This window comes from Panthera tigris, chromosome A3 (genome assembly GCF_018350195.1).
Source record: "Panthera tigris isolate Pti1 chromosome A3, P.tigris_Pti1_mat1.1, whole genome shotgun sequence".
In the NCBI taxonomy this organism is placed as follows: domain Eukaryota; kingdom Metazoa; phylum Chordata; class Mammalia; order Carnivora; family Felidae; genus Panthera; species Panthera tigris.
Window position 1 is genome coordinate 38,365,123 of NC_056662.1, and position 20,441 is coordinate 38,385,563.

Here is a 20,441-nt window from a genome sequence, read left to right on the forward strand (position 1 = left end):
TTTGGCTGTTTTGCTCATTTACTTCATAGAGTAGACATGTTTCTTCAGAACTCTTTCCACTCTTTAATTCCCTTTGTCCTCTCATATGTGTGATGTCCTCACTGGGACACACATGGAGGCCAGAGGCTTTTGAGCTGAAGCACCAATAACCTGGAAATGGACACAGGTACCTTCCTTGACCTTCTGTTTGGAGCCCACACCATCATTTTTTGTGGTTGGGGAAAACAGAGGTCCCCTTCTTCCCTTCCCTCTATTCCCTTCCCTCTATTACTCTACTACTATCAAATGCCTCAGAAAACAGTTGTGGTCTCAGCTGGACCTATTTTTGTTCAGGGATGTGCTACCCCTTCAAGTTCAGGTTAGGTGAAATGCTCTTTGATTGGAGACTTAGATGAGAAACAACTTAATGGGTCAGCTCAAGTTGGCTAAAACAACTGGTGTGTGTGTGTTTTTGTGTGTGTGTGTGTGATTTCTTGTCACATTCCCTTTCCCTGAGTTAATGTCTTTAAAGCACTTAGAACAGAATCCATACATAGTAGGTACCTAGTAAATGATAGTTCATTTCCTTCCTTCTTACTAGACACCCTTTTTGTCCCCTCATCACCCCACAGACTAGCCTACTTCACCCCACAGACTAGCCTACTTTTAGTTGCTAGCAGTACCTAATAACACCATCCGCCCCCCCCCCCCCCCCCCCCCCCCGCCCTGCCCATTGGATCCTGTCTTCCAGACTTAGGACAGTTCTCAGATATCAGTGCCCACACTTGCTCACCAAGAGATATTACCCACCCTATTTTGAGCCCCTCCCAGCTAACGATGCAGGTCTGCAGAAAGACTTAGGAATGCTTGCCAAGTCAATCTGACCTTTGCTTCTCTCTTCCTGGTGGTATTGATGGCTTTCATGCCTGTCTCCTTTCAGGGCTTCAGAGAGTACGGCAACTTGCAAAAAATACAAGATACTTCAGACAGAGACTGAACGAAATGGGATTCATTATCTATGGCAATGAGGAATCTCCCGTCGTTCCCCTGCTCCTTTACATGCCTGCTAAAGTAGCGTGAGTATTCAGTAGACTCTCAGAATAACAGTGGAGCCTCAGGGTGATCTGACAAAGACAGTACTTCTGACTCTATGAGGCTCCTTCAGCATTGGCATTGCTTATGCACTTTGAATGGGGTGCTGAGTTCAGAATTCATTTGTATAGCTTCTCGGAAGCCCCCAGCCAACCCATCAGCAGGGCCTTTTCACAGGTCTTCTAAGAAGGGAATCAAGGGGCACTTGGGTGGCTCAGCTGGTTGAGCATCCAACTCTTCTCTTGATTTCAGCTCAGCTCATGATCCCAGGGTCATGTAATTGAGCCCCACATCAGGCTCCACACTGAGCATAGAGCCTGCTCAGGAGTCTGTCTCTCTCCCTCTCACTCTCTCTTTCTCTCAAGTAAAAAACAAATTTAAAAAAAGAAAAGAAAGGAACCATGTGCTAAGGCTCACCACATTTGAGCTCTGTGAATTTGGGTGTCACCCGCTGGGTCTCAACTGTAAATTAAGGATGAACCTGTGCCTCCTTCTGCCCCATGATCTTTTTCAAGGAGAACATCTGAAGACCATCTCTCCCAACATGTGAAAACAACATTACCAGGCTCTGTGCTTTCTCCACTGATTTTTCATGGCCATCCTCAGAAGAAGGCACCCTTATTTCAAGTGTGGGAGAAACTGAGGCTGATAACAATTAAATAGTTTGCCCAAACTCCTACAAGTTAAGCAGTAATAAAATCAAGAGACTACCAAGAGACAAACCCAAACTTGGGCTCATGCTCTGAACACCAAACTTTAAGCCTCCCCTATAAACCTGTGCGGAGTTGTTTCCCATTGATTACAGCTCTGAAATTGAGCATGAGAATAGCTGCATAAAGAGAAAAAAATGACTATTTCTCAATACGGCATAGACAATTTTATACATGAGCCATTCTCCAACCTGCCACACACTACCTCTGTTATTAAAAGGAACTTAATTAAAATCCTTTCTAAATGTAAAATATTTATTTGGGTGTCTGGCCATGTGCACGATGGAAAGTAATAGTCAACATATATTTATGAGATTCTACTGGTCCTGACTCTCCTGCAACATAACCCTATTGTTGGAATTTTTTATTTTTGACTCTCTAACAGTCTGAATAGGTTGGCAGAGTATTTTAATTATAGATAAGGGGCTCTGGGGCTATCAGTTGAGAACTCATGATGGGTAGGAATGAGTTATTAGTTTCTGAAAGATTGATTCTTCAGCGTATGCTTTTGTATTATTTCACCACAGCAAAATAACAAAACACACATATGAGTTCTTTAGTGTGCCACACCATTACCATCAGTGGGTCCTTTGTTCACAGATCTGGGTCAGGCTATGCATGTAGTGGGCAAGAAGACGGTGTGCTACAGAAACATCACACAGGATACTGCTCTGTACTTATGGCAGGGAGGAGGTATAACTGTGATTCAAAATAGCAGATAATCCCAAACCCTTTACCATCTGATTTCAGAAGGCACAAAAGAAAGCCTATGTTTAATCAGAGTGGTTAGCAAAATGGTGTGTTCTGGAAGTAAGATTCCACACTTAGCCCATGTCTATCTAATATTTTATCACTAGCTCAAATGAAGACACCATAAATAAATTTGTTTTGTTTTTGAGAGCCTCAAGTGCACAACACTGGAGGGAGGCAGTAGGGAGTGTAACGGATAGTTCTGACTTTGATGGTGGAGGTTGGAAATAGAATCTCAACATGCTGGAAAAGTGAATCCATCTAATGAGAAGAGTTCACAAATAGTAAAAACAAATGCATTTAAATTCAATAATTCAACTTTGCGATAACAAAGAGAGAGGAAGTACCTCTGCTCTTTTATATGTCCGGAATGCTAACTGGACAACAGCTAATATGAAAAATAAAAACAGGGTGTTACTTGTAAAAGTATGCTCCTTGGTGTATTGAGGAGTCTGGAATGAGAAAGGATTTGACTCTACCTCTTCCTACCTGGGGGATCTTGGACAAGTTGTACAAACTTCTGAAGCCCCAGTTTTCTCATTTTTAAAATGGGATGTAATTGTGCCTATTTCATAAGGCCATTGTGAAGATTAAGCAAGATGAGGCCTATCAGAACATGTTGTTTCTTATACAGGAGCTGGCCATGTGCACGATGGTCTAGGTGGGAACTGTTATTAGTAGTAGTATTAACTATCAATGTACATAAAGCATTTAATATAGTACTTGGTATACTATAATAACTTAATCAATGGTAGTTATTATTATTACTGCTACTTCTACTGCTACAATTATTATTATTATTGTTATTAGTTTCAACTGAGTGCAAAAATGAATCACCATGGTTGCATGGCTCTCCAAAATAATTATTGCAATCTTTGGCTGCATTAATAAAAAATAGACTTTCCAGGAAAATAGTAGGTAGATATCCTGCTATTGTCCGTATCAAATATGCTATGTTAGACACCAGATGATGTGTCTATCTAATGCCTTCCAGTTTCACATGGTATTATGGAGGAGATGATGTGGCTGAACACTGATTATATGCTGAGTAAGACTCTTACATCAACAATCACTCACCAAGGCTGGGATGCTTAGTCCTAGTTTACAAATGAGGACAGAGACCCACAAAAGTTAAACCGCTAAGAGTCACTCGGATTGTAGATAGTAGAGCCCAGAATTTTTTTTTAATTTTTTTTGTTAACGTTTATTTATTTTTGAGACAGAGAGAGACAGAGCATGAACAGGGGAGGGTCAGAGAGAGGGAGACACAGAATCTGAAACAGGCTCCAGGCTCTGAGCTGTCAGCACAGGGCCCGACACGGGGCTCGAACTCACAGACCGTGAGATCATGACCTGAGCCGAAGTCGGCCGCTTAACTGACTGAGCCACCCAGGCGCCCCGAGCCCAGAATTTAAAGCCAGTTCCATTGGCCTCCTACACCAGAGCTCTTTTCAGTGTATAGCACAGCCTCTGAAGCTTCAGTCCACGGAGGAAAACATGCACGTCTCATTAAAGCAACACAGACTATAAGTTTAACTCTCTTTAATGTCATCTTTGGTGAATCAAAAGGCATCAATCACTGCAATGGAAAGAAAAATCTAATTGCTTGGGTTGTCTATGGAAACTTAGAACAGGTTAGTTACAAAAGGTAATATCGTGTATTGTTGGCAGGAGTTGCTGGCAAGGGCCTCCCTGCTGCCTGGCCTTGTTTCCTTCTCAAATACTTCTTCAATGGAAAGTTTATACATAGAAAAGCTTTTGAGACAAGGAGTTAATTGTAGAAGCCAGTGTATGAGCACTTGATCTTTCATTTGCTCATTTTAAACCCTTTGATTTTACTGAAGAATTGTGATTTCTCCACATTTCCACCGACTGCAGAATGAAAATAAAGTCTCTAGCCACATATCCTTTTGGGCAAAGTTTTGTTGCAGCTCTTACCACTGGAATCTTCTATGACGTTCAGTACAATGTGATTTCACCTATGAAACATTCACTCAGATAATCAAGAATGTATTTATTATTTGGTACAGAGTTTACCAAATAAACGTGGGCCTTGTGATACACTTGGAGGATGAGAGGATACAAGAGGCGGGGATGCTATACATAACACAGTGCTAATGTTATTATTATTATTATTATTATCCACATAGTTTGGTTTCTTGCAGCCCACACTGGCTTTAATTTGCTTTGGGGAGTACAAATCCAGAGGCTCATTATATAAAATGTTCAGGGCAATCAGACACATTAACTGGAGAAGGCCAGGTTTAGTAGTGTAAATTTTAAGCCCAAAAGTGCTCCAGGGAGGCCTCAGATTAGCCTAATGAATCAACAGTCATATATTTTGCTCTGCATTCTTTGGCAAAACTCGCTTCCTCTGGTACAAAGAGAAACATGCAGACAGTGAAAATGGTCTTTTGGGAGTCCCGAAAAGTAGCCTGAGATCATGGGTCAGGTAGTTTGTATTCTAGCAATAAAAGCCCTTGCCTTGTTTCTCAGATAATTATGAGCTCTCATCCTGTGTAGTTCCATGGGCAGCCTTCCATAGGGTGAACAAGAAAGAGAAAGAACAGCCTCTGTTTTCAAGCTTTCTCAGAAAGCTTCGTCTCGTTAATCTTCCCAGTCCAAATAGAAGGCGTATCTTGCCTTGCATAGGCCACAGGGCCAGAGAGGCAGTGTTCTCAGTAGGTCATGCAATCTCCATCACTTTGATAACATGCATTCTGCATCAGGTAACCAAAAAGGCAGACAGCTCCATGGCAAGAGGAATGAATAAATGAACAGGCTCATTCTCCACGTCTGGTTCAAGAATCCTTCCTGAGTTATGACTGGAAGGTTTGTGTGGTGCTGTCAGCTTCCAGCCTAAAATAGGACACCAGAAACCTCTTAATGCTAAGAACAGATCTGAGGCATTTACCTTGATTGTGGGCAGAGACATTTCGTAATTAAGGTTTCCCACAGAGAGCAACAAAGCACAAAGTGGGCAAAGATTCACTTGGGGGCACATGCCTTTTTGTCTGATGTTGGCTCTTAGCACAAAAAAATTGCAGACTTTGAGAGCTTGATATTCTAGAATTGTCACTGAGATTAGCTCTGTGAAAGAAGGAGGCTAGAAGAAGATAAGAGAAAGGAATCAGAGCTTAGAAAGGTTTTACCCTGTGTCAAAAAGCATTGCAGTTATAGGACTTATAACCTACAGGCTGCATCTATGGACCAGCCACTCTGTGTATGCACATTTCTTTCCCTGTCTCCCTCCCCATTTCCCCTTGAACCCAGTCAATGGGTTTATTATCCCTGACCATACCTGGATGTATTCATTCATACAATAAAAAATGAGGAGACCCTTGCTGTTTTCCATGTCTGGTTTAATGAGGGCAAAAAATATATATCTTTGGCTCTGGAGTGAGAATACATACAGCTCAGGATTGGCTCCTGCAGACCCTCAGATCCTGGTTCTCAAATTCTTGTCACTAAGTACAGGCTTCTTGAAATTTCCATATTCTGCTATTGGTATTACATTTTTAAAACATACAACTTTGCACTTCATGTATGTTCTTTCTTTATGCAATTGCATTGTGTTAACTTTGGGGTTTTTATTCCTAGAAACCCTTCAGACAAAGGATGCCAAGTTGTTAAACCAGGGTTACATACATCAGCTTTTTCTGCTCTATGTCAGAGACTCAGTACTCACAATGCTCTAATGAATGTGCTGGACCCAATAATATACACACTCAGCCATGGGTGCCATGGAAGAACTGCCCCATTTCCTTGTCAATTATATGTGACAGAAGCTTAGTAACTTTAATCATTTTTACTTATTGATATAAAATAAGAAATGTCAACTAGCCATATTCTTTCTCCTGCCATGTAACTTTGTCATCTCTCAGTTAACCTCCTCTTTTACCTTTCCCATAGGGCTTTTGCAAGGCATCTATTAAATAGAAAAATCGGGGTGGTGGTCGTTGGATTTCCAGCTACTCCCCTCGCAGAAGCTCGGGCTCGGTTTTGTGTTTCAGCAGCACATACCCGGGAGATGCTAGACACGGTAAGTACACGACAGGCCAACAGAATCTCCAGCACTGGTGCCTTGCATTCTGAGCACATTCATTTACTGAGCTAGCTTCGGTGTCCCTGGGTTTCTCTTGGTGGTGTAGAAAAACAACACTCATAAACTCACTGCTAAAAAAGCTAGGGTATGCCAACAACGTCCAACAATGTGATCAACTCAGGGGATAGAAAAGAAAATGAGTCTGTGAAGACTTAACTCAAGTCAGTATCTGGCTTCATAAAACAGACTGAGTAGCCACATGTTATGCTATTTACTTGTTCTTAAATGCAAAAGCTAACCTGACGTGTTATTTCAGCATTAACTTCCCACAACCTGACATTTTTCGTAGCCACCAAGCCCATCATAATAAAATATGATCCAATGAAGCAACATGTTGGAAAAACAATAACAAAGACAGATCTATCATATCATCCAGACCTACATGAGGTGTAAACGATTTAAAAACCACATTTCATTGTCCTTTGGTTTTGATCTTTATGTGAATGAGTGATATCAGAAAACTAAGCCATCTCAATCAGTGTGGGGTTGATGGAACTGTCTCATAATGTCAATGCAGTTTAGCAAACACACTGACTGTCTAGTATGTGCAAAACCCTAGGGCAAAAACTCTAAGAGGTGGTACTAATAAATAAGCAACTAGTGATAATATTGGACAAAATAAATTCATCTTGGAAAAGAAATATGGACAACTGTGGAAGCATGAAGGTAAAAATGATATATGAGATTATATGAATTCGTTCATTACATATGAATAAGTTATGTGCAAAGATGTGAATTAATTATGTGTATATGTGTAATATACATACACATATAATGACTCATAATATATAAAGATATATATGGATATGGATATTATATATATATTTCACAGGAGAGGTGACTTTTGAGCTAGGCCTTTTTTTTTTTTTTAATGTTTATTTATTTTTGAGGGAGAGAGACAGAGCACGAGCAGGGGAGAGGCAGAGTGAGAGGGAGACACAGAATCCAAAGCAGGCTCCAGGCTCTGCGCTGTCAACACAGAACCTGATGTGGGGCTGGAACTCATAAACTGTGAGATCATGACCTGAGTGAAAGTCAGACGCTTAACTGACTGAGCCACCCAGGCACCACTGAGCTAAGGCTTTTTTAATAAAAGTTATGGAACATCATCCAAGGTTTCTGACCAAAGGAGTGACATAATCATGTTACTACAAAATAAATGTAACAAATTGATTGGAGAGGGAAAAGGCAAGAAGAAGGGACCTAAAATGGAGCTGTTTGAAGAAAAAAAAAAAAGAGAGAGATGACAAGATCAATGGCAGTAGAAACAAAAGAAATGTATATATGAACAGACATCGTAAATGCACAGAGCTGCCAAGACTTGGCAAATGATCACATGCAGGGAACATTTGGGAAGAGGGAATCAAAGATAATTCAAGGTCTCCAGACCTGGTGAATGGAAGGATGGTAAAGCTAAACCATTTATATGAGATAAGGTATGCAATAAAGAACAGCAAATCATCGGGGCGCCTGGGTGGCTCAGTCGGTTGAGCGTCCGACTTCGGCTCAGGTCATGATCTCGCGGTCTGTGAGTTCTAGCCCCGCGTCAGGCTCTGTGCTGACAGCTCAGAGCCTGGAGCCTGTTTCAGATTCTGTGTCTCCCTCTCTCTCTGCCCCTCCCCTGTTCATGCTCTGTCTCTCTCTGTCTTAAAAAAAAAATAAATGTTAAAAAAAAATTAAAACAAAAAAAGAACAGCAAATCATCAATGAGACTGGAAGAACAAAACAAGTTCAGTTTTAGACAGGTTGGGATTATATGTCTATGGGCCACCTGTGATAAAGAAAATCAGATTCTAAGCTTGGGAGCATATGCAATGCTGGAGCTTCTGTAGTTTGGGCAGCTGAGGGATCATGAAAGCAAAGGTAGAGGATATAATTGTCCAAACACAAGTGAACAGGCCAAGGACAGGCTCCGGCAGAGTGCCCGTCTCCCAGCGTAGACACGGGAACCACAGGTGAGGAACGAGACTTCAGTGGGGCTAGAGCAGTCTGAAAAGACACGAACTAGTGTAGTGTTAAACATAGTAAGAAGGAAAAAGTTTCAGGGAGGGGGAGGATCAAAGTGTCCCCAAGAGATGGGAAGAAGCTATTGGATTAGCAATTAGCAGGAGCTCGATGTTCCTCCAAGCAGACAGGTTTAGGAGAATATAGGGAACGGAAATAAGAATACAACAAATAAAAAAGTGAATACTTTGAGCTCCAATAATAAATTACACACACACATACACACAGAGTCTCCATGTCTCTCTGCTTCACCATTACATTCTTAGGACTTAAACCAATGTATACTCCAGAGTACATACATAATAACAACTTTCTGCATGGCACACTAATAACTGAGCAAATTCTAGGTCTTTGAGATGATAGGTGAACTTTGTTGTTGTTCTTTGTATCTTTCCATATTGCCCAGGTTCTCTAAAATGAGTTATTTCTAGTAATTAACTTTAATAAATTATTTATTTTTTTCAAAAAGTAGTCAAATATTTCAAGGAGTTTGACAGTAAAACCAAAAAAAGGTTTAGAAAAAGCGCTTGAAAATTGGGAAATACTTGAGCATGTTTACACATTCAGGGAGGAAAAGAGTAAAGAGAGCGGCATTAGGCATGGTAGAGCAAAGGAGATGGCTGGGGAGAAGCACCCAGAGATGACAGAAGGAGATGGGCAGCAGGGGTGGATTTGTATTTTTTGTGATCTCAACAGCATTGAAACATTCATGAATGTCCAACTGTGTAGACATCAGACCTTGTGATTCTCTTTGCAAGTTCTTAATTCCTTTGGACTACCTGGTTTGGAAGGAGCACTGAGACATCATCTAGACAGATGCCTCTAAACTTTTGAAATCAGGCACCTACATCAATAAAAAATTGTGAGCATATTCCTCAATATACACATAAGGGAAAGTGAAAAATGACCCATGAACAGCCAGGGCATTAAGGTAACAACTGAACATTAACACTCACAGAAAATAACATATTAGACAAGTCTCCTCCATGACCATGTTTGGAACAAGACAGAGACGAAGCCACTTTACAAACACAAAATGCCTCAGAATTTCCTTCTTCTAACATGATTGCTGCTCCTTTACCAATCACCCCACCTTAGGCATCCTGCCCTCCACCTAAGAATTTGGCACATAGCCAATCACTGAATTTCTCCCGCTCCAGACAACATCCAACCCAGAACTGGTCCCTGCTTCCTTAGAGTCATCTGGAGCACAAGTCCAAATGTGATAAGGAGACCTTCCCAACTCCCTCTTCCTAAGATGGTTCTTCTGAAATACACACTCCCAGCTGCAGCAAGTGGAATAAACCTACCTTCGTTTGAGTACAGGTGTGCTCTGGGTAGTCTGATCAATGGGCTTCAACACAAATCCATTTATAAGTTATATATGCATTTTCAATATATTACGTACATTTTGTAGCAGACACAAAAATGGAAGCTAAAAAGGTTGAAGTTAACCTGAATAGAAAAGCCTATGTTCTCCTCCCATACCTTCCAGGAATTGTCTTTCCTACCCGCCCCGCCCCCCCCAGGTAGGAAAACTACCAGGTATGCAGATGCACTCCCTGTATTACTCCATCCCCGCCTTCAGCAAAGAGCAACAGACACTATCCTAGTTGATGTCCTTTTAAATCCAACTTTTGTTACTTTGTCTTAGTGCTTAGATTTGCTGGAAAAATTTAGAAAGTACATTGAAGTAAAAAGAACATTTTAACCACCCATAATGCTACCACCCAGAAATAGATGAGTCTTCACATATTGGTGGGTACCTAACTTGATGCCAGTTTGAAAGACTTCCCAAAGAGGAAAATCCTTATGCTCCACTAATCATTCGTTCCAGTGTTAACAAACATCTTCCCTTTTTCAAAGCATTAGATCCTAATATTGTCTGTCTCAACGGACAGGGTAAGAAAGATAGGCCTAAAAATGTTAAAAGGGCATATCCCCAGTACCATAAGATTAGTGATATATTAGATTTTGTCTGTCCTGGATCTTGGTTGTTTCTCGGGAAAACTGGGGATACATTTTCCTGCCTGAATGGAGAGAACTGAAATGGATGAGTTCTCGGTCCCTTAAGGTTTTAAGTTTGATGATTCCATGGAACACAGAGATGAGTGTTTAATAGCTGGGGGTAGGGAAATTTGGGAGAGAGAAGAAGACACTAATCAGCTCCCGCAGTGTTCCATTTTGCTCTTGGCCATTTATGTCATGAAGACATAACCCAGTTGTAACCTGCAACCTTACCTTTTTCTTCCACAAGCTTATATATAATTCATTAAATTTTAAAATAAGGCCTGAAAGGGTAAGCATGCATCAGATACTTTTATTCCTCTCTTCACACCCCCAAAATAAGTTAAATATTCATAATATGGGGTAGGCTGTTAAAGAATATGAAATAAAATGAATTAGCATCTAAGATTCCTCTACAGCTGGTTTGTAAACCACACCTTAATGATTTGGATCTTTCTCCTTTTCTTTAAAATCAAAGAAGATGGCAAAAGAAGATTGTATCTCTGAGGCTCTGGATTGCAGAGCCATTTAGGAGTTTAAAGAATAACTGATGGAAGGCAATCTCTTTGCAGGTTTTGGAAAACCTGGATGAAATGGGTGATCTCTTGCAACTGAAGTATTCCCGGCACAAGAAGTCAGCGCGCCCTGAACTCTATGATGAGACAAGCTTTGAACTGGACGATTAAGTCTCCTGGTCCTGAATTGCACCTAAAGACTTTGCCAGAAAGACCTCCCTCCCTGACTCAAAAGGAACATAAATGGATTTCTCCCCCTTTCTAAGGACAATTTTGGTTTCTGAACCAGCTGAATTGAACTGAAGGAAATGTCATGTTTTTAATGTCTCCAATCCGGAACTGCAAAGACAAAAATATGGTTCCAGATTTTAACTTTTCTCCTCATCCAAGTATCCTGCTACAAACACATGCACACGCACGCATGCGCACACATGCACATACACACACTCACACGTACACATACACACACACACACACACTTCCTAGAACATTTTTAATGGCAATGAGCCTGTGTTTTAGCTGCTACTGTGCAGCCTCTTTGGTCCAGACTCTTTCAGGCATTCCAACCAAATGAGAGGGTTTTGATTTTTAATTCAGTAGATTCTCACTCCGTGTTTACTTATTTCATCTGCAGACATGAGCAGAGGTGGTGGGCAGTAGCTGACCTCCTTGTTTCACCCATGAATGCCCCAGCTAGAACTCATCTGTATCATGGGGAGCTCCAGGCAGGAGGGTAAAGAAATATTGCTTCTACCATTTGCCACATTTGGACTTTTTCCAAGGACAAGTGTCAAAAGCCATAGTTAACGTTTGGAGGGAGAGAGCAGAATCGGCCAGCAGTGACTAAAGACGTCTTTGAAGGAAACTTTTCTTTTCCTCTCGCTGGTCTCCTACAGTTTTACAGCTGAGCTTTTGAGGTTTGGAAAATCCAAGACTTTTGTTTCGTAAGGAAGGGGGCAGAAAGCAAACACAAGCCAATTTTAGGCCTAGACTAAAACTGTAATGTTATAGCAACTGGAAGGTTGTCTGTGCCATGTGGAGTGAATGTTTAGCTTGCGAACATAGCCCTTATTACTTTAAGGAATGAGTTGTCATTTTCCTGTTAAATTTTGAGTAAATGGTGAGATTCAATTTCCTTTAGAGTTGACTCTCAAGACTATACTTGAATGTATTGATTCAAAAACAACATTTAAAAGCAACTTCTTTTCAACTTTTTTAACACTGACACCCCCATTCAGACCTATTAAAGAGTTCTTACTGTCTGCTGGCACACGAACTCCAATTCTGGTGTAAAGTAGGCTTATACACTATTGAGCGACTAATTGTAATTTACCTCCGTTCTCTCTCTGTCTCTTTCTCTCTGTCTCTGTTATGTCTGTCTTTCTCTCCTTCTAAATGTGAACACAAACTTATCTGGAATAGTACCCTTTTGCTAATTGGATCTAGTTGGTATGGAAAAAGCCAGTGGAAAACCTTATCTTTAACAAGCTCCCAGATGGCTCCCAGATTTGGAAACTCCAAAGAGCAATGGTGACCTTTTAGCAAAGCTTCTGTAATAGTTTGAATGAGTTACAGAACATTCCACTCCATCAAATGACAGTATAAACAAATCACTTCAAGAGAGGTTTGACTTGTGACACAGATGGACCCAAGCTTTCATGCTGTGCACCGAGAAAGAAACCCAGCCTGAAGCACCAGTGTTGGATACAGCAATATGCCCTGATGCTCACAACTTATTAAAGGATAAAGGTGATCCGTGTAGAGAGCTTTTTATGGGGAAAGTATAACCCCTACTAGGTACATCAGTTTAAAAGTGGATCACAATGGTAAAGTTTCTCATAAACATTTGTTAGGATCACTCTTAGCAAAAGAGGAGAGGGAGTGGTTCTGAAAATGCAGTTGCCCCATCCCAGGACTAATATTGATAACTAAATTCCAACTCTTCCCAATGAATTGGCATAGGATTACTTATGCAAAGAAAATATATGTAGTATAAATGTCCCCAAAAAAGGAAGACATGTAGGTCTTCTCACTCTAGAATGTGCACTTAAGTGTGCCTGGGTGGCTCACTCAGTGAAGCGCCGACTTCGACTCAGGTAATGACCTTATGGTTCATGAGTTTGAGTCCCGAGTCAGGCTCTGCACTGCCGGTGTGGAGCCTGCTTGGTATTCTCACTCTCTCCTCTCTCTCTTCTCCTCCCCTACTCATGCCTTCTCTCTCTCTCAAAATAAATAAGTAAAACTAGAAAGAAAGAAAGAAAGAAAGAAAGAAAGAAAGAAAGAAAGAAAGAAAGAAAATGTTCATTGAAACAAAATTGATTCTAGTTAATTACCCAAAATGCATAAGTGTGTTCAGTCCTATAGAGGGAACAATAGACAAAGAGGCCAGTGAAACATCTGGGCTTCACCTGAGGTACAGTAAGCAGTAAACATCCCCTTCCATTCTGGATGTCCATGACCTTCATACACATCTTCACACCCACGCTTTGAGTTTTAAGCTTATAAAGGGATGTCTTTGTGACCAGTGTGCCTTTTATGGAAGATCCGGAGTCTAAGTCGTGATAGGAAAATAATTACTTACCCACCCGGCCTGGGGAGCAAGGCTGACATTACTCCTACTCCTGTTTCATCAAGATCCTAGGGCAATTTATTACATTCTCAAGTGCAAGATTAAAAAAAAACACACTCTCTGTCAGAGGGTCTACACTGAATACACTTATGAGGACAACTAAATGCAATGCACATTAGGAGGGGCCCAGATCCCATAGGGCTGGTAATATAAGAGCACATGTCCTATAGAGTGAAGTTGGTTAAGAGGGTGATTGTGAGAATTTTTAATTTTTATAAGAAAATATCTGCTAGGTTAATAAAAGCATAATTTCAAATCAATAGGAATTATTGAATCTCAGTAACTATACCACAGCCAAAATGTCCCTTTGGCCGGTTCTGTTGAGAAAGAGAATTTTCTAACAAAACTCTGTTATGCACCCCAACCTTCCCAAATGCATACACACACACACACACACACACACACACACACTTTCCCCTTCCTTTACAGAGCAAGCAAGAGTATAAAGGTACAGAGACGAGAATCTGGCTGGCTGATAGATAGATGGAAGATGTTCTAAAAATGGCCTTTAGTGAAACAGTAGATAAAGGATGCAGACTGATTTTGTAAGGGAAATAAATTTGTGTAACGGAAATGGCATAGACACATTCTTAATCTTATTATGGAACTGTATTGTGGATGTTTGGCTACATTGCCTTTCAGCATGCTTTGGTTTGACAGACACCATGGCCTTCAGAATTTACTAGGAAGCTTGTTAAAATGCAGATCCCTGGGCCCCACGCCAGACTTAACTGAATTAGAATAGCTGTTGGTGCTCAGGAATTTACATTTTAGCAAGTCTCCTCAGGGGATTCTAATCCATGTCATAGTTTGAGAACCATTGTTGGAGCTCTTATTTTGACTGATCAGTTGTCTCTAATTAAACATAACAGAAACTCTGTCCTGTCTGTTGATAATTAAGGGTGCTTATACTACTAAAGTAAAGTGAATTATTCCAACCTTTTCTCCTCAATGGGACATTTTGTTCCCATTTTCCAGGTACTTTCTTTTTCTACAAAATTGGATATTTGCCTCTGATTATTTATTTATTCCAACAACAGCTCTTGAATAGGGTAAAAGTCTTAACAGTTCTTCAAACATGCAATGCTCCTCTGTATTTTCTACAGAGATAGCAAATTTTATAAATGGCCTACTCTTACTTAAAATATTTGATAAGGAAACTTTAACTCCTTAAATATGTACTTTGATTTACGGCAATAATAACAATTATATTTTGAACTTATCTGGTGATCTCTTGGCCATTTTTCCTAGTCTCAGTATAATCAACTTATTTGAAGTCTGTTTTCTCAGAACACCTTATGTAGCTCTGTAATTTTAAGAAATTAAAAGGTGTCTGTATTTTAAATGTTTTGAAGCAATTATTATGGGACACTGTCTTACAGTATTGTGGGCTGTGTGTGTGTGTGTGTGTGTTTCACTGAAACACTTGAGGTGACCAATGTCATTTCATTCTGCCTATGAAATGTTAGTTTCTTTAACAGACAAATCACCAAAATAGACAATATAAAAAATAATTGATGGTTTTGTGTTAGTTTGGGTTACCCTAAATAAAGACTCAGATAGAGATTTGCATTTAAGAATTCCATTAAGGAAAATTGGCAAGAGTGGTAGTGCTGACTTGAACTGTGTCAAAAGAACCAATTGTGCCCATCTGTTTCCACCTCCTCCTTCTGTGACATCACCTTGGTAGCTTGAATTTGGCCATGTTGAAAGTATTTACACCATGGAAATTGGCAAACACTACAAATCAGGTACCTGGAGAGCCATCTATTAAACCTTTACCAGCACACCACTGAAACCATATACAATGGGACAATATCTAGGATGGAGCAAGGAAACAGGATTGGAAAAAGGAGAAGCCTGTGATTTCATCGTAATAAAGGCCTCAGTCAATCCCATGGAGGGCTATGCAACAGAGATGGCCTGTTAGAGTTATCTCAAAATGAAGCAAAGGAGACAAGCCTCTATGTTCTTTCTGCCATCAACTAATCATGAGATACAAGTTACCAAGGTACAGGTGTGGGAGAGGGCATTACTTTGGGCAAGACAATTCTATTCAGCCAAAGGGAATTCTTAGGGAGGGACTCAGATTAGAACTGACAGAAGTCAAAAAAAAAAAAAAAAAAAAAAAAACTGACAGAAGTCCATCCACTTTTTAAAAATTATTTCTAATCCATCTACTTTAAAAGGTTTTAAAATGCAAAACTTTCAACATACAATAAGAGATAGAGAATAGTATAGAGAACCCACATGCACCTATCACCTAGCTTCAAACATTATCAGTTCATGGCCTTTCATCTATTTCCCCCCATTCACAGATTACTTTGAAGAAAGCCCCAAAAATCATATGATTTCATCAGAGAATATTTCACTGAGTTTCTCTAAAAGGTAGCGATGTCTTTGTCCCTTAATTTGTTTCAATTTCATTGAAAGTAGTCTTTAGTATAACAAAGGCATTAACATGAATCAAATATTAATCTTTTCTTTCTCTATATCATACCCTGCGTGTGCATTTCCTGGATCAAGACTGGGAATTATTTCTTTTTAAAGAGTTTTTTTGTTAATGTTTACTTATTTTTGAAAAAGAGAAACAGAGTGCTAGTGGGGGAGGAACAGAGAGAGAGGGAGACACAGAGTCTGAAACAGGCTGCAGGCTCTGAACTGAGCTCAGCACAGAGCCCAGTGTGGGTCTCAAACCCACGAACTGTGAGATCATGACCAGAGCCAAAGTCAGATGCTCAACCAGCTAAACCACCCAGGCACCTCAAGACTAGGAATTATTTCTGAAGCAGTCATGTGATATCTTGAAAGATAGCAAATCAATCATTTTTTGGACACTTATGTGCCAGATACTGTACCAAGACCTCAACATACATTATCCTCTAGACCACTACTCTCTACTATGATCCTCTACTCTTGGAGAGATTAATAGTGGACTCATCTTGGAAGGCCATTTTGTTGAAGTTTTCAGGGTGTTACCAATGTGTAAAGAGGACTTCCAAAGCTCCAACGGGGCATTGCGTTATTTTCCTTTGAATGTCGTATTCCTTGTCCAGTCAAATTTCTTACAGTTACTTCAGCTAAACTTTATATATTAGAAGGGTAACTCAAGGAGGAATAAGAAAACAAGTCAGTCCAGCTTACCCATTTGGAAAAGGCTGATGCCTGTGACAGGGTTTAAGACAGAACTTGACAATTGTAAGTCAATTGCTCTGAAAATGATCACAGATACAAATTGATAAAATACTCAACATCAGGAAGTCAGAGTAGAAGCAAAAGAGGTTTTTTTTGTTTTTTGTTTTGTTTTGTTTTGTTTTGTTTTTTGCTTTGGCAAGAAACAGGGCTCCCTTTTACTCAGCCCAGATGCTAATTTTTATATCAAAAATACTGATTGAAGAGGCTAGTGATTTTGGCTCTCACCCAAGTTTATTCAAGATCTTTCTTAATTAGGTTGGGGTCGGCAGCAATGCCCATGGCCAGAGTTAGGTCTGGCTCCAATCACCACATCATGCTCTCTACGTCACCACTGGCCAAGGAATAAGGCAAGGAAATTGCTGCTTCTTTGTTTCTCCAGCCCATGAGTATGTTTTTTCCAGATTTTAAGCATGCATGGAACAAATGTGTAAGGAAGACCAAAAAAAGTGTAATGGCTTCACTGTGATGAGATCAATCTAGCCTACAACTTGACTGTGAGCCCCAGTATGAACAAGGCCTTATGTGTGAAAAATGAATGGGTAGCAATGTAAGATCATGGAAAAAGATCTTGGCATCTTCTGAATGAAAATTTTTCACCAGGCTGATGCAGCCAATCATTCCATGAGGGTTTTTTTTTTAAAAGAAAAATAATCTCTTTTGCCAACAATACATGATTTCCCCATAATGTGTTTATTTTGTAAATAATTGTAGCTAAGTCATGTGACTATTTTAATAGTGTTCATACCAATTTCATACACTTTACATATACATCTATGCCCACATAAGGCATCAATACATCATGGACACAAAGTATAGACATCTATGACACAATGGATTTTCCTTTACATATAAAATAATGTGTTGATATTAAAAAAATATAATTTGATTCCCCTAAAACATTTCAACTAAATATGAAGAGATTTTTAACTCAAAAAATTCTTAGACAAAATTTCAAACTGTATATTTGTAAGATATTTTATTAATCAGATAGCTTTAGGTGAGATCAAACAAATGTTATAGATTTCCTATATGGATAAATCTAGCAGTCCTATCGATAGTCAATATTACCAGCGTATTATATAGAAAAATAAAATATTTTATTAAAGTGAGCCCATTTCTAACAAGATAGCACTCTTTAAAATTACATTTTGTATTGTGCATTTGTTATTTATAATAGCCAAGTAAAGAAGAAACATGCCAGCTACTCAAATTAATCAGCACAGACCTCAATTGTGAGGAAGGATGAAAGATCAGGGATTACCAGATATTTGAGGAAAATCAACAACACCAAAATGAGTAGCCAACCTGAAAAAAGAGAAAAACATTCAGTGACAGGAACAGATAACATGAAAAAGAGAACTTTTTACATATTCTAATTATTACCTTTGTTGGTCAAACTAATTATATGAAGATATCACATCGACAAAACAAGAACAGGTTGATATGAAAAGGAACTAGAGTTCATGAAAATTTAAAATATTTAAATATTTGATGAAACTAAACCAATAGAAAGCAAAGAAGAGAAGTTTTTAAAATCTCTAAAAAATATAAAGCAAAGGTGAGAGGCACCTATCTGACTCAGTTGGCAGAGCATGCAACTATTGATCTCAGGGTCATGAGTTCGAGCCCCAGGCTGGGCCTAGAGGTTACTTTAAAAAAAAGTAATATAAAGCAAAAGACAGAAAAAAAAAAAAAAGGATAAAAAACATGAGAGAAACTTTGAAAGGTATAACAGATCCATACAGAAGGACCAATATCCATCTAATGACAGCTTGAGAAAGAAAAAAAAAATCAGGACAATTAAAAGCAGGAAAAAAATAAATAAATCATAGAACTATTTCCTTGAGGCTAGAACAAAACAGAAGGTAGAAATGGCCCAGTAAGTGCTGAGCTGATGAATAAAAATAGCTTTTCACTCAAATGTAGCTCAATGAAACTTTGCTACACCAAAGATAAAAGAGAACTAGAATGTTTCCTGTTAGGAAAAAAAAATCTCACCTACAAAGTAAAAGTAATAGATCTTATTTTTGGATATTATAAATGTGTCCTCCAGAAATTTTGTTCCAATTTCACACTCATCAGCAGTGTAGACAAATATTCATTTTCCAATATGTACCAATGCTGAGTATTACCATTTTTATAATCTTTGTCAATCTGATAGAGAAGAAAATTGATTCTCATTAATGTTTGATTCTCATTTACACATGATTCTTGTTTGTGTATGTACTGGCTGTTTGCATGGTTGCTGTTATCTCCTGACACTTTTTCTATCATAAATGTCTCATTAGCATAGATGCATAAAGGCAGTGAAGCAATGCCTTTGAATTCAGAGGGAAAAAATAGTTTTAAATATAAAATCCTTTGTCTATAAAAATCTACCTAATCAAGAAAGGGCAAAATAGGGACTTTTTGTTTTGACATAAAATGTCCAGAAATGTATTTCCTCAGTACCCTTTCTTTAAAATATTATTTGATTAGGGGCGCCTGGGTGGCTCAGTCGGTTAAAGCCGCCAACTTCGGCTCAGGTCATGATCTCGCGGTCCGTGAGTTCAAGCCCCGCGTCGGGCTCTGTGCTGACAGCTCAGAGCCTGGAGCCTGTTTCAGATTCTGTGTCTCCCTCTCTCTGACCCTCCCCCATTCATGCTCTTTCTCTCTCTGTCTCAAAAATAAATAAACGTTAAAAAATTTTTTTTTTAATATTATTTGATTAATCCTCAAAAATAAATACATCCAAACTAAAAGAAGACATGCCATCCAGAAAAAAAAAAAAAAAAAGCAGAATTTATATAGGAATCCAATGAAAAGAAATCTCAGAATGATAATTTATTAAAGTACATTAAACTTTCCTAATATAAGGTGATGGGCTTTTTTTTTTGCTTGTATAGAATTCAAAATTAATATCTGGGGTTGTAAAGCACACTCCTCCACACAGTGTTTCAAGGACCCAAGCTATTTTCCCACCTGTGGCTTCACAAAGCTCCAAGACATCATCATTTCATGTGTGGTTGAGGCTCTTGATTTCAACCAGTCAGAAAGGAAAAGTGGGCATGGAGGAGGTCCACCTCTGATCCCTGTCTGATGACTGACTTAATTCTGACTCTTTGTATCCATTCTGAGGAGTATGGCAGAGCCTGATTCTACCATCCAAGGGAGTATCTAGAGATCAATAAGAAGCAGCATTGTGGCAGATAATACCCTTATATCTTAGTTCCTGGAGATCCAGCCCTCCTCTGCCAGCACTGCTCCAACACCACCCCATTTACTCCAGTCAGACAGAAGAGAACTTATAAGCTCTAACCATACCCCTGTGAGGGAGCACAGAGTCATGACCCTACAGCCTGCCAGCCAGGAGATCAGACCAGTCACTTATACCATTTCTCATTCTCATCACCTCCTTCCATGTGAGTGCATTCACCTAGTTCCTCAGAAATAACATGTGCAAATGGCTGTCATAG

At 39.4% G+C, this 20,441-nt stretch overlaps 1 protein-coding gene across 1 annotated transcript in view; it reads left to right on the plus strand.

Annotated features, from left to right (window-relative positions):
• The window catches only part of SPTLC3 (serine palmitoyltransferase long chain base subunit 3), a 131,345-nt gene extending 118,077 nt beyond the window's left edge, over positions 1-13,268 (plus strand). The window contains exons 10-12 of the mRNA XM_007086809.3: positions 920-1,055; positions 6,444-6,573; positions 11,220-13,268. Coding sequence (XP_007086871.1) covers positions 920-1,055; positions 6,444-6,573; positions 11,220-11,333 — 380 coding nt within the window. The 3' untranslated portion in view covers positions 11,334-13,268. The remainder of the gene's footprint in view (positions 1-919; positions 1,056-6,443; positions 6,574-11,219) is intronic.
• Positions 13,269-20,441: the final 7,173 nt, after the last annotated feature.